Below are 15,100 nucleotides of genomic sequence, written 5' to 3' on the forward strand. Positions count from 1 at the left end.
GTTACAACTCTATAACTGAAAATACAAATAAAACAAAGGAAATGAAGAAGATGATGAAGAAGAAGAAGAGAATAGTAAAATACAACTCAAAACAAAAGTTACAAATAAAATAAAGTGTTTGAACCAAATGAAGAGATTACAACTCTTAAACAAAATATACAAGTAAATAAAACAAGAGAATAAGAAGAAGAACAATAGAATAAAAGGAAGAACATAAACCACAAACAAACTCTCACTTACACAACCTAAGTGAAGAGGATTGGGGATCACCAACTTGAACAAGGTTTAAAACCTTTGTCAAAAAGCTTATTTCCCCCTAACTCAAGCACTAAGGGATCTCTCTCAGATTTTTGGAAATGCTTTCTGGAATAATCAAGCCTCAAGGTGTTTCTAGCCAAGTGCTCTAGTGGATAGAAAAATGGTGTGTCTTACAAGTGAGCATTAGGCTCCTATTTATAGAGTTTAGAGACACCCTTTGAATTTCAAATTCCACCAACCCCATAGCTGTTACCAATGATTAATTGGGTGTTTTATGGAATTAAAATAGAGACTTGGGAGTTACTTGGCTGTTGGAATCGTTCAAAATTGGATAAAAACCGAAATTATATGAAGCTGTCAGCCATTAGGGCCGCGGCGCTTGTTCCAGGTGCCGCGGCCCTCAGTCAATTTCAGCAACACATTTTTTCAGTTTTTTCCAAAACGTTCCAATTTATTCCCACTTGATTTTGTAACTTCCATACACAATATGGGAGTTAAAATCACATCTCTATCAGCCATTTCTCATATGGCTTTAAGAAATTCATCTCAATATTGTGTAACAACAAATCTACACAATAATGGGTGATATTTAGGAGTTACAAATTTGTGATGAATTTGTAACACCAAATATGTTACATGTTTGGATATTTCACATATATCCAAATAATGTAACTCTCTATTATATGTTACAATATGTGACACTCTATGTAACATTTATTTAATCTAAAACATTATATTATAAAATAATATAACATTCCCTCACTAGATTAAATAGTCATCTATTGTAACACTTATTTAATCAATCATTATATTTAAAAATATAACATATCCCCCACTTGATTAAATAAGAACTCTCTCTTATAGGAGTCATTGCATTGATGCATAAAGTAAAGTGTTTTTCAGCTTGAACTTTACTATAGTGTAATTATCACAAAATTTGTCGAAAATTTGGTTGCACTAGGCATTGAACCATCTTTTCATGATGACAAATCGGTGATAATACACACAGTTTTGCGATGTTCACTTGAGACCTCTATGTCTCGCTTTGCACCGTTAATGGCCATGTGCACTTTCCATTCATGGACGTTCTTGAGAATACTCCCAATTCTTATGAGAGGCGGCACCACCCCTAGGTCCATATAGGTAGAATTCTTACAATATTTTGTTACCAAAAATACTTGTCTTTACAAGATTGAATTCTATTAAAAACCTTTCGGTTTTAACCCTCCACTTGGTAACACACAAGTACTCAATATCTCAGATGGGACTTGTTTTGAGTACAACTAATATTCACTTGATTGACTTGTTATTACCTATTGAACCTAACACTGGTTGAATAACTAGTGTTAAGATAGGTTGCCATCAATCGTGAATCTCTTTAGGGAGTTTAAGTCCCATCCCTCGAGATGATGCAGCCACTAAATCCCTCGTTAGTGGCTTAGTGAAAGGATCCGCCAGATTTTCACTTGTTCTCACATAGGATATTGAGATGACTCGTCTTTGAATCAATTCTCTTACATATCCATGTCTTAGACTAATATGTCTAGACTTCCCATTATACACTCCGATGTATGCTCTAGCCAATGTTGCTTGGCTATCACAATGTATCGATATAGTAGATACATTATCTTTGATTAGGGGAATCTCTATCAACAGATCCCTTAACCATTCGGCCTCTTTGCCAGTAGCAGCTAGAGCTATGAACTCCGCTTCCATAGTGGAATGAGATATACAGGTTTGTTTCTTGGAACCTAAGAAATTGCACATCCACCAAGTGTAAATACCCAACCATTTGTGGACAAGTTGTCCCCAATATTGGATATCCAACTTGCATCTGTATATCCTTCTAATATTGAAGGAAATTTGGAGTAGTGAAGGCTTAGTCCTTTGGTTTTCTTGAGATAACCAAGGACTCTTCCAATTGCCTTCCAGTGATCCACACTTGGATTACTTGTAAACCTACTAAGTTTACTTACCGCAAATGCTATATCAGGTCTAGTACACTGGGCAACATACATTAGACTCCCTATAGCACTAGCGTACTCCAATTGAGCCACCGCTCTTCCTTCATTCTTCTCTAGTTTTACACTATGATCGAATGGAGTATTGGCATCTTTAACCTTGAGATGGTTAAATTTGTTCAATACTTTCTCAACATAGTGGGCTTGCCCTAACGCAAAACCCCCACTATGTTTCTTTACTTTGATACCGAGTATGGTATCAACTTCTCCAAGATCTTTCATCATGAAGGTTGATGATAGAAACCTCTTCGTTTCTTCTATCCCTTTCATGCTATTACTTAGAATAAGTATGTCATCCACATATAAGCAAACAATGATCACATATCCCTTACAAGTTTTGGAATACAAACACTTGTCTCCATTGTTATGTCTAAACCCATTAGACATGATGGCTTGATCAAATTTCTCATGCCATTGCTTAGGAGCTTGTTTCAATCCATATAAGGATTTTACAAGTCTACAAACTTTATGTTCATATTTTGGTAGGACAAACCCTTCGGGTTGTTCCATATAGACCTCCTCATTGAGGTCACCATTAAGGAATGCCGTTTTGACATCCATTTGATGAACATACAAGTTGTGTATAGAAGCTAAAGCGAACAAAGTTCTTATAGAAGTTGTTCTTGCAACAGGCGCATAGGTATCGAAATAATCGATACCCTCTTTTTGCCTAAACCCTTTAGCTACTAATCTAGCTTTAAAGGTTTGGATAGTGCCATGAGTGTGATATTTTCTCCTAAATACCCACTTACACCCAATTGGCTTAGACCCCGGTGGGAGGTCTACCAATTCCCAAGTGTTATTGGAAAGAATGGAATCCATCTCATCATTGATGGCTTCTTTCCAAAATGCACTATCTCTCGATTGCATAGCTTCTCTATAAGTCTTAGGATCATCCTCAACGAGAAGTACAATAGGAATTTTCCTAATGACTTCCTCTCTATTTCCTTCTACCATGTAGAATGAAATTCGTTGAGAATCCACTACTAGACTTTTATGATTTTTAAGCCTTTGACTTCTTCTAGGTTCAAAGGGTTGCTTTACATCCTTTTGAGAATTCTCCTCTTGAGAATCAACTTTGGATGTAGAAGCTTGAGAATTATTCTCATATAACAAATTCTCCTTTAGAGATGTTGAAGCTTGAGAATTGTTGTCACATAACATATTCTCAAAGAATTCAACTTCTCTAGATTCTATCACAATATTAGACTCTAAGTCTAATAGCCTATAAGCTTTACTATTGTTGGCATAACCAACAAAAGCACACTTTATGGCTCTTGAGCCTAACTTTGTTCTATTAGGTTCGGTTTTCTTGCCATATGCAAGACACCCCCACACTTTGAAGTACCCTATGTTGGGTTTCCTTACTTTCCATAACTCATATGGAGATATCTCATTTTTCTTCATCGGTATTCGATTAAGAATGTGACAAGCGGTTAAAAGCGCTTCACCCCATAAGTTGAAGTTCAACTTAGAAAACACCAACATAGAATTTATCATCTCTAGATAAGTCCTATTTTTCCTTTCGGCAACACCATTGTGTTGTGGTGTATAAGGTGCAGTGCACTCATGAATTATACCATTTTCTTCACAAAATGTATTGAATTCATTAGAGAATTACTCTCCTCCTCTATCACTTCTTAGCACCTTAATCTTTTTATTTAGTTGACTAAATAATCTCAAAGTTACTTAACCAACTTTTGTGCGTTTTCTAAGAGTCTCTTTGAGATTCTTTTGAAAACATCATTTTGACATCCATTGATTTTTTCGTCAAAATCAATTTGAAGATGTCAATTTTAAACACTTAAATCAAAGAAAATAAACCCTCAATGATTTATTTAAACACTTTGATTTCTAATGCTTTGGTTTAACATTATCTCCTCATTGAGATTAATTTAAAACATATCACCATCTTTCACAAGAATGAATAAAATTCTCTTCAACCTTATTCATTATTGGTATAAATATTCAAAATTGCTTCTCCAATTTTGTAATGTCACCTCATTGAGACATTGAATATTTGAGAATTATTGTCACTAAATAATTCTCAAATATTTTCTCTTTTGACCACACTTTAGACTCCAAGCCTATAGGTCAATTTGTCATCCCATAATTTGGATCCACCTTGATCAATTTTTCTTGCAATTGCAAGATACTTATCAAAAGATGTAACCTTTTAAGGTTCATCTTTTCTTATCTCATAAGTTGAGATGGTCAACACTTAAATGAGAAATTTTAATTTCTCAAATAATTCTCTTTATTTACCAAATAAATGGTAACTCATCACATTGCAATAAAATATGATAAAACATATTTATATTATTATTATCACCTTAATAATCATATTATATGGCACACCATAATAATCATGATAATTCTCATGTATATATCAATATACTTTTATATATTAACACAATTATGTCTCAAAGAAATTTAACATAATTTGTCAACATATAACCATCATATTAGCATGCATTTTGAATCTCATAATTATATTATAAGTATATCACAAATATCATACAATAATTCACATATCCACATATTTATATATTCTATTGATTCACAAAATCAATATATAGGCATGTCAAAAATTACCTAATTATCATGATTTATAAAATCTCAAAAAATTATTTTCGTGTCAAATGCATGTCTTACTATCTCACATATAGCATACATATAAGATTAAAAATCACTAGATTATGTAGAGCTTCTCAAAATTTCACTTCTAAAGATTTAACTTTCACAAATAGATGTGTAACCTATGTTACAATGCATCTCATATTATATTAACATGTTAATATTTACACAATTATTCATATATCAACATTTGGAAAACATGCTAATACATGAAATAAAATTTCATCACTATTATATAAAATTTACACTTACCTTGTCTTACCACCAAGTTCAATTGAATCCATGAAACCTATTCCACCCTACTAGGTCCTGGTTCATGATTTTGATAGTCTCACCTTCCATTGAAACAAACAATGGGAATAAGCTTTTGAATGTTAGGAAAAATAATATTGCCTCAATGGAAATGGTAAGATAATGTTACAACTCTATGCAAAATATTACAATGAACAAGATTGATTAAATAAAGTGTTACAACTCTATAACTGAAAATACAAATAAAACAAAGGAAATGAAGAAGATGATGAAGAAGAAGAGAATAGTAAAATACAACTCAAAACAAAAGTTACAAATAAAATAAAGTGTTTGAACCAAATGAAGAGATTACAACTCTTAAACAAAATATACAAGTAAATAAAACAAGAGAATAAGAAGAAGAACAATAGAATAAAAGGAAGAACATAAACCACAAACAAACTCTCACTTACACAACCTAAGTGAAGAGGATTGGGGATCACCAACTTGAACAAGGTTTAAAACCTTTGTCCAAAAGCTTATTTCCCCCTAACTCAAGCACTAAGGGATCTCTCTCAGATTTTTGGAAATGCTTTCTGGAATAATCAAGCCTCAAGGTGTTTCTAGCCAAGTGCTCTAGTGGATAGAAAAATGGTGTGTCTTACAAGTGAGCATTAGGCTCCTATTTATAGAGTTTAGAGACACCCTTTGAATTTCAAATTCCACCAACCCCATGGCTGTTACCAATGATTAATTGGGTGTTTTATGGAATTAAAATAGAGACTTGGGAGTTACTTGGCTGTTGGAATCGTTCAAAATTGGATAAAAACCGAAATTATATGAAGCTGTCAGCCATTAGGGTCGCGGCGCTTGTTCCAGGCGCTGCGGCCCTCAGTCAATTTCAGCAACACATTTTTTTCAGTTTTTTCCAAAACGTTCCAATTTATTCCCACTTGATTTTGTAACTTCCATACACAATATGGGAGTTAAAATCACATATCTATCAGCCATTTCTCATATGGCTTTAAGAAATTCATCTCAATATTGTGTAACAACAAATCTACACAATAATGGGTGATATTTAGGAGTTACAAATTTGTGATGAATTTGTAACACCAAATATGTTACATGTTTGGATATTTCACATATATCCAAATAATGTAACTCTCTATTATATGTTACAATATGTGACACTCTATGTCACATTTATTTAATCTAAAACATTATATTATAAAATAATATAATATTACATTATATTATAAAATAATATAACAACCTCTTCATGACTAGCAAGATATATTTCTGCTCGGCTGGTTGAGAGAGTGGTGTAGTTAGTGAATTGAGGCTCATACTTGGTTGGCTTTTCATTTGAATTCAACTTTGCTTTCTTTTCCTCATGGTGGTCAGACCCATTATTTCCACGTTTCCTTCCACCAGAGTCACTTGATCTGCCCGGATTGTTTATGCCATTCTCCTCTTTCTCTATTGCATCATCCAATTTCATATACTTGTCCGCCCGGTCAAGAAATTGCTGAAGTGTTGAAATTGGATTTCTATGTATACTGTCCCACAAAGGGCTCCGATAAGTTATCCCAGTAGATATGGCAACCATCTTCCCCTCGTCTCCTACAGCAGTTGCTCTATTGGCTTCTCTCATGAACCTCTGTATATAGTTCTTTATAGACTCATCTTTTCCTTATTTGATATCTGACAAGTGGTTGGCATAAACTGGTCGAGTTCGGGCAGTGTTGAATTGTCTATAAAACTCATTCCTGAATGCTTCCCAAGAGGTAATGGAGTTTGGCTTAAACTTCCAAGACCATTCTTGGGCAGTATCCGTCAATGTAGTCGGGAAAACTCTACACCGATAATCGTCACTTACTCCGAGCAATTCCATCTGGTCGTCGAACTTCCCAATATATCTGATGGGATTTGCCTTTTCTGTATAGACTGGCAGAACCGGTGCTTTATATTTTTCCAGTGGCTGGGCTGCTCTAATCCAGGCACAAAATGGGCCGCCACTCCGGTGGTCTATCGCATCTATCTCGGAAGGTCGTTTTGACAAACTTTGCACTGCAGCTGTTAGCATGTCAAGCTGGGCTTGGATGGCTGGTGCAACTGATGAGGTTTCAAGGTCTTGACTGCCTGGTCAGGCATTACCATCTGGCGCGCCATCGTCAAGTATTTCTACTTGATTGGCAGGGTGGTCCAGATTTTTCCCTTTGACCGGGACGGTCCTTCTCTTGTTGGTGATAACATCCCTTAGATCCCTCCGGGAAGCATGCTCTCCTGCTCGATCGAACACTGTACTCTTCGATTTCCCAGAGGGCTTACTACGCGGGACTTGCTCTCTCCTACTACGCTGCTGGTCAGGGTGCAGTGGAGGCCTTGCGGTATGTCCTGGGCAGTCTTTCCTTCCTTGTTGGTCATTTCCCTCCTTTTCCTTTGACTGGTTGGTGTGATGACTATCAGCCTCATCACGACCATGCCCATCTTTGAATTGTGAAGTCCTCTTCTCTCGAGGAGTCTTGGTCTGATCCTGCCTGGGTTGAGTCTTTTTACTGCCCAATCGGTGACTCCCTGATCTAGAAGTCTCTGATCGGTGGCTCCTGGAGGGGGTTCTAGAGTGCTCCCTTTGCGTCGAGGCAGTTCTGGATCGGTCCCCATCATCATCCCGACTAGGGGGGTTACTCTTGCTTCTGCCCGGTCCTCGAGAATCGGCTCTATCATTTGTCCTCCGACCAGTGTCATTATTTCTTGCTCCCTGGGTGGCTGCTTGTGCTGCGGCTTGAGCATTGGCTTGGGCCAATTGGGTAGCCGCTTCTAGAGCAAGTGCTGCTTCACGATGTCTCTGGTTGACCTCCTCCTATTGTTGTCTAAGCTCTTCAACTTCTGGAGTCACGTCCTCGAGCACGACTCTAGGCTCTGTCTCACGGTCTTGAGGGCTAGGACCTTCTGATCTGTGAGGCTCTTTAGAGGAACCTGTCTTCTTGGAAGCCGCATTGGTGTTCTTAGGCGCCATAATACTTCAGGGACCGTCTGTCTTTCTCTTTAGGCTCTCAATGAAAGCACCAAAATGTTGACCGCGTTTTTTGCCAACGACGTGAGAATGTCAAAAACGATAAAACCTTCAAGAGAAAATAAATGACACAGACGATTTTATAGTGGTTCAACCCCAATGTGATGGTAATAGCCTAATCCACTTAGAGTTGTAATTATAGATCTACACTCAAGATCAGATGAACCTGAGTCAACTGAGTTTCTTCAGTGTAGATTACAAGAATACAAGAATTCTCTCAAATACAAGTACTCTCTCTCTCTCTAGAAAATTCAGATCAAAAGTTTAAAAGCCTAAAAGTCCCCTTTATGATGCCATAAGCCTTGTATTTATAGGCTGATCGCACAGATGATATCCCCCATAATCGGGATATTTTATTATTCACATTGTATTTAAATTACAACAATATTCAAAATGTAACAGTACACTAAATTTGTGGGATAAATGAGAGATTCCCGGGCATGCCAAGACCGATTCTTGCTGAAGCCGTTTCTGGGAATCTTGACGTAGTCCTGATCTATCTAGTTGATCCATATCACCTTCAGTCTGGTCGGCCACACCTTTACTGGGCAGTCATGCACTTGACTGGGCAGTCATGCATTTGACTGGGCAGTCATGCACTTGACTGGGCAGTCATGGACTTAACTGGGCAGACATGCACTTAACTAGGCAGACATGCACTTAACTGGGCAAACTTGCACTTAACTGGGCAGACATGCACTTGACTGGGCAGACATGCACTTGGCTGGGCAGACAGGTCATGACTGGTCGGACATGGTCATGACTGGTCGGACATGGTCATGACTGGCTGGGCAGACAGGTCATGACTGGTCGGACATGGTCATGACTGGTCGGACATGGTCATGACTGGGCAGACAAGGTCATGCCTGGGCAGACAATCATATGACTGGTCGGACAAGGTCATGCCTGGTCGGTCACGACACTTGACTGGCCAGTCAAAACTCTTCATTGGTCTACCGGGTCACTCCTAAGCCATATCACTTTATCACAACTCTGAGGAGCCAATATAGTTATTGACTATTAACGTGTTGTCTACGGACCATGCACTGCCACTTGTCACCTCTATTGCCACATCATCGATCTCCAATTTTTGGGGATAACAATAATAATAAAACTAATTTCTATTTTTGTGCAAAAATAATTAATTTTATAATTATGATAAACAAAATATCTTATTCCTTTTTAAAAAATTATCTATTTTCAAAATTCAAAATTAGATACTTACCATAACTATGAAAATCAATATCTAGTTTTAGAATAAAAATAATCAATTTTATCAATATGGTTATAAAAGAAGATATTTTGACAATTTGAATTCATAAATTAATTAAAAGATAATAATTAAAATTAAGACTTTTTGGCAATTTAGTGTGCACCAAGGCAGCACTAGGCTACCAAGGTGCACCGGAACGTTGCACAGGGATGCCGCACGCAACCTGATGCAAGCCTCCCTGTCGCGCACACCCTGCCAAGCCGTGCCCTGCCATAGCAGCGCCACCCGCACACATGCCCAAGCACCAGGCGCGCCAACCACGCACCACGTGTGCGCGCCTAAGCCTAGGCACACACCAAAGTTATATGGAATCTTTGGATTAAATACTGTTAGTACAATTCACTTGTATGATAAATACATTTAATCTAGATCCAAATTACTGATGTGGTAAGACATCTTAGTGGAGATGTGCTTTATATAATGAGATTATATAGAACTTGACTCGATGTATTATTAATACTTAATTAAATGTCATTTTTTCATAAAGTATTAATTGAACATATAAATAGATGGTCATATACAAATTCATCTAAATGTTGATGTTACTATGAACTCATGTTTATATCATGTGAGTCCTTTGATTCACTCGTTATGGTTTGTCAAAATGATCAGGCTGAAAACTTTTGTTTGGGGACTCATTGGTGTAGATGGTTGGTTAAGGTAAGAGTTGAAAGAAGGTTAAAATTATGAAATGGCATATTCAGAAGAAAATTGTTCTTCAAGCAAATATAATTATATGAAATGGCATATTCAGAAGAAAATTGTTCTTCAAGATTAATTAATTATTAATTTTTGAAATTAATTAATTATTTATTTTAAATATATAATTTTATAAATTATTAATAAAATAATAAAATAATTAATTTTGAAATAATTATGTTTTCTTTATTAAATGTGAAAGATAAATCTTATAATTCAAATTAGATTTGAATTGGTTCAAATATTTATTCAAATGATTAGTTATTAATTATAATTAATTATCTGATAAGATTGATTATCAGTTATTAGATACTTTTTCAATTTTGAATAAATAGATTATTAAATATAATTAATAAATAAAAGTGATTAAGATGCATGCCTTGAAATTGGCATGTGTCACACACCAATCACAGTGCATGCATTGTGATTGGCGTGTAACTGAGTGTATGACTCAAATACTATTTTATTTATTTATATATTATCTTAATAACTCTAATGTTTTAATTTTTTTAATTCATTAATCTAAATAATCAGTTAGAAAAAGTTTTTAAGAGGTTAAGCTTTTCTCATACTTTTCACATAGAGAAACAAATATCGTATTTTTTTCTTCTCAAAAACCTGAAAACCTAATTTCTCAAAGCCTATTATAAGATCTCATGTGTTGAGAACATCTTGCAAATGAAAGAAAATACCCGTAGTTTCTCTACTTACCCACACACGTCTTGAGGTATAAAGAATGATTCATAAGATCTTGGTTTGAGTTTTTGTCTAAGCTTTTGAATTGAATGTTTGATTAATTATACGAGAAGTAAGCAAGGACACTTGATGAGCTTCAACTGGTATTCTTCTTCTTCTTCTTCTTCTTATTCTTCTTCTTCTATGTGTGTTTGAATTAATGTATGTATATTAATTGATCCGTTTTTAAATGCTGCTTTAAATAAAATAATTTTTGTTATTCCCTAAGCCCACCACTATGCATTCCGCTGCGCACTTGGTAATATGTTAACAACAATTGGCCTCAGAGCGATTATTAATCTATGCATACTATAATTTTTGTGTGGGTAAAATATACATTTTTATATTATTGTAATATGTGATGAATGGATGTATGTTTTCTTGATGAATGTTTATTCTTACGGGTTGTAATTATATTGTTTTTTGGGGTTTAGGAGTTGTTCTTAATTTTCTAAATCTGAAAAGCGTAAGCCATTTGGGGCATTGGATTTTTGTATTTTTATTTTTTGAAATATTATTGTAAAATTCCTCTCATCACAAGCCCTAAACTGCATGGCTCAAGCCCTTAGGCTCCTCCCCAAACCGAACCTTAGCACCTGCTGAGAGCCACCCGATTGGCTATCACGCCTCACGCCAAGCCACTGCCGAGCCCGTGTCGCATCCACCTAGCTGCCGGCCCTAGGTACTTTCACAAGCCCTAGGGTGATTGCTATGTTTTCCAATTATGGTTTTCAAAAGCTCATTAAAAATTGTTTTAATTTTAAAGCCCAAATTTAAATTGGGCATAATAACTTGTTGGGTATTAAAACCTAAGTTCAATTATTTTAAAAATTAGTTTAAAATAATTGCAATTATTTTTAATTCATCATTAATATGGAAAAAGTTAAAAATGGCTCAAGACTACTTTGAAGGCCCAAGATTGAAGATGGAGAACTTAATGATGCTTTTTAGAAAGTATTTACAATTTTATTTATAATTATTGCAAGTGTTGTAATTTTTCTAGAATTACCAAAGACACCGGCCCACATTTATTTGTTTATTCATATTTATTTATTTAAATGTTTGAATATGATTAAAGTTGTTTAATACCATTGTCATGTATTGTAATATGTCATACACATTACCCATTAAGTCTTTCAATTATAACATGCATCTCATATGAGTATCAATATGTTTTAATTAGGAACATCCTACTTGATTATATGCTTTTATTTGATGATTCATATACTAGCATAAAGTGGTAAATTCATTTTAAGGAGATAAATTCAAATGTATTTAATAAATTATTTTATTAGATAGAAAAATGATATTCTTTATAATTAAAGCTATTTTGACTAAATTTTTATAGGGCCAATTTAGTAGGTTTATTAATTCTAATTAATAAATATTTGCTTAATGTCATTAGTAATTATTAGAATATCATTTATTAAATTAATAAGATTAATTTAACCTAATAAAAAAGTATGAGATGTTTTGAGAAAACACATATTTTAAAATAGTGAGTGGGAGAAGGAGATATGCCAGTAACTCCTACGGTCTCCATTAATTAGTTAACATCGAAGCACATGGAATGGGGCCTTGAGGCGCCTTTAAGGAGGGTTTCCGACTGTGTTGTTTTCAAGGTTAACTTCTGCTATTGTTTAAAATATGATTGAATGATATATTTCAAGTTTAACTGACCCTAAGACACACTCTTGAGTTAAGTCATTAATCTAAAATATATGGGTTACACTCACAAAGAAGTAGTTAGGCTTTCGAGCGGACTAGTTCACTTGACCAAATTAGCAGTTGTTCATAAGCTAAAAGGAAAAATAGTTATTTTAAGTTTTACTTACGAAATTAAGAATTGTCTCAAAATTATTTTGAAATTAGTTTAACCTACCCTAAGGCTGGTCCATTAATTTTCAAATTAATTTATTGTGGTTTGGTAATTATTATTTTTATGTGTATTTTAAATTTGTTGCATTCATGCATCATATTTACCATTCTGAAATACTAATATTTATTTTATATGCTAATGCATTTTATTTTATTTATTTATTTTAAGCAATTATGTCTAGCTCAAACCCTGTTACTACATTACTTGCAAATTAAAATTCGTCTGGTGACAACTATATGAAATGGAAATCAAATATGAACATTGTGTTAATTTGTGAGAACCATAAGTTTGTCCTGAATGAGGAATGTCCTGAAGTCCATGATGTCACTGCTCCCAATAGTGCTAGGGAGACATATGATAACTGGGTTTTATCTAACAATAAGGCCAAATGCTACATGCTTGCGAATATGAGTGATATACTCAGAATGAATCATGAAGAATATGAGACTGTATTAGAGATATGGGAGTCTCTTCGGGCTGTGTTTGGGCAGCAGTCTGATCAATGCAGACATGAGGCTACTAGAACCTACATGAACATCAAAATGAAGAAGGGAACTTCTCTCAAAGAACATGTTTTGAACATGATCAATACCATTCATTATGCGAAGGTCCATGGGGGCAACTATTGATGAGAGGACTCAAGTAAGTGTCATACCTGAATCACTCTCACCAACTTTTTTTTCTTCTACTTTTCACACCAACTATGTTATGAACAAGTTGGAGTATAACATGACTCAGCTGGTAAATGAGTTGCATACTTTTGATAGAGAAAGGATGTCACACATTCTTAACCAGCGTTATAGACGTGGTACATGAAATACCACTAAAGGTTGGAGACGTCCGCATTATGAAGGAATTTCCAAAGATATTTCTTGACGACTTACCAAGGTTACCGCCTACTCGAGAAATTGACTTCACAATCGAACTAGTGCCAGGCATTGAACCTATCTCAAAGTCACCATACCGAATGGCACCAACCAAACTCAAGGAGTTGAAGACGCAACTACAAGAACTTTTAGATTGAGGTTTCATTAGACCAAGCCATTCGCCATGGGGAGCACCGGTTCTATTTGTGAAAAAGAAGGACGGAAGCATGCGAATGTGAATAGATTACCACGAGCTGAATAAAGTGAAAATTAAGAATAAGTATCCGCTACCCCGGATCGTCGACTTGTTTGATCAACTCTGAGGAGTGACCGTGTTTTCTAAGATTGATTTATGGTCCGCGTATCACCAGCTCAAGGTACGGGAAGAAGATATTCCAAATACAACTTTTAGAACTCAATATGGACATTACGAGTTTCTAGTTATGTCTTTTGGTCTTACCAACACTCCAGCCGCATTTATGGATTTAATGAATCGGGTCTTCAAGGATTATTTGGACAAATTCGTCGTAGTGTTCATCGACGATATTTTGGTGTACTCCAAGGACGAAGTCGAGCACGAGGAACATTTAAGAATGACCATGTTGCGACTGGAGGAGCATCAACTTTATGCCAAGTTCAAGAAGTGCGAATTTTTGCTTTCACAAGTAGCATTCCTCGGCCACATAGTATCCAAGGACGAAGTTGCTGTAGACCCAGCTAAGGTAGAGGTTGTGAAGGATTGGCCAAGACCTAAGAATGCGTCAGAAGTTAGAAGTTTTCTCGGGCTAGTAGGCTATTATCGGAGATTTGTAGAAGGCTTTTCTAAGATAGCCACTCCGCTTACCAACCTGACCCGGAAACAACAAAGGTTCAACTGGATGGATAAGTGTGAAGAGAGCTTCCAATTGCTCAAGGATAAGTTATGCTCAGCACCAGTACTTTGTGTACCGACACCCAACGGCAAGTTTATAGTATATTGTGATGCATCGAAGCAAGGTTTGGGTTGTATGTTGATGCAAAATGACAAAGTGATAGCCTACGCCTCAAGGCATCTAAAGGAATATGAGCAACGCTATCCAACACATGATATGGAGTTGGTAGTAGTGGTCTTTGCATTGAAAATATGGTGCCACTATCTTTATGGAGAACAATGTGAGATTTATATGGACCACAAGAGCTTAAAGTATTTCTTCACGCAGAAGGAGCTCAACATGAGGCATCGCAGGTGGTTAGAATTAGTAAGGGATTATGACTGCGAAATCCTGTACATCCTAGGAAAAAGAAAATGTAGTTGCTGATGCACTAAGTAGGAAGAGTTACGAAAATCTAGCTGCGTTATCTGAAATAGAAAAGCCGCTTCGGCAAGAGCTGATTAATGCCGAAATGGAAGAAGTTATTGGTAAACTGGCTAACTTGTCCATC

At 35.7% G+C, this 15,100-nt stretch overlaps 1 protein-coding gene across 1 annotated transcript; it reads left to right on the plus strand.

Annotated features, from left to right (window-relative positions):
* Positions 1 to 13,066: 13,066 nt before the first annotated feature.
* On the plus strand, positions 13,067 to 13,441 carry LOC133814924 (uncharacterized). Its single transcript, XM_062247827.1, has one exon. It carries the CDS (start codon positions 13,067 to 13,069, stop codon positions 13,439 to 13,441), a length of 375 nt encoding a protein of 124 aa, XP_062103811.1.
* Positions 13,442 to 15,100: the final 1,659 nt, after the last annotated feature.

This window comes from Humulus lupulus, chromosome 2 (genome assembly GCF_963169125.1).
Source record: "Humulus lupulus chromosome 2, drHumLupu1.1, whole genome shotgun sequence".
Taxonomy (NCBI): domain Eukaryota; kingdom Viridiplantae; phylum Streptophyta; class Magnoliopsida; order Rosales; family Cannabaceae; genus Humulus; species Humulus lupulus.

Coding starts and splice junctions, on each gene's coding strand:
- LOC133814924 (XM_062247827.1), top strand. CDS start 13,067: ATGAACATTGTGTTAATTTGTGAGAACCATAAGTTTGTCCTGAATGAG.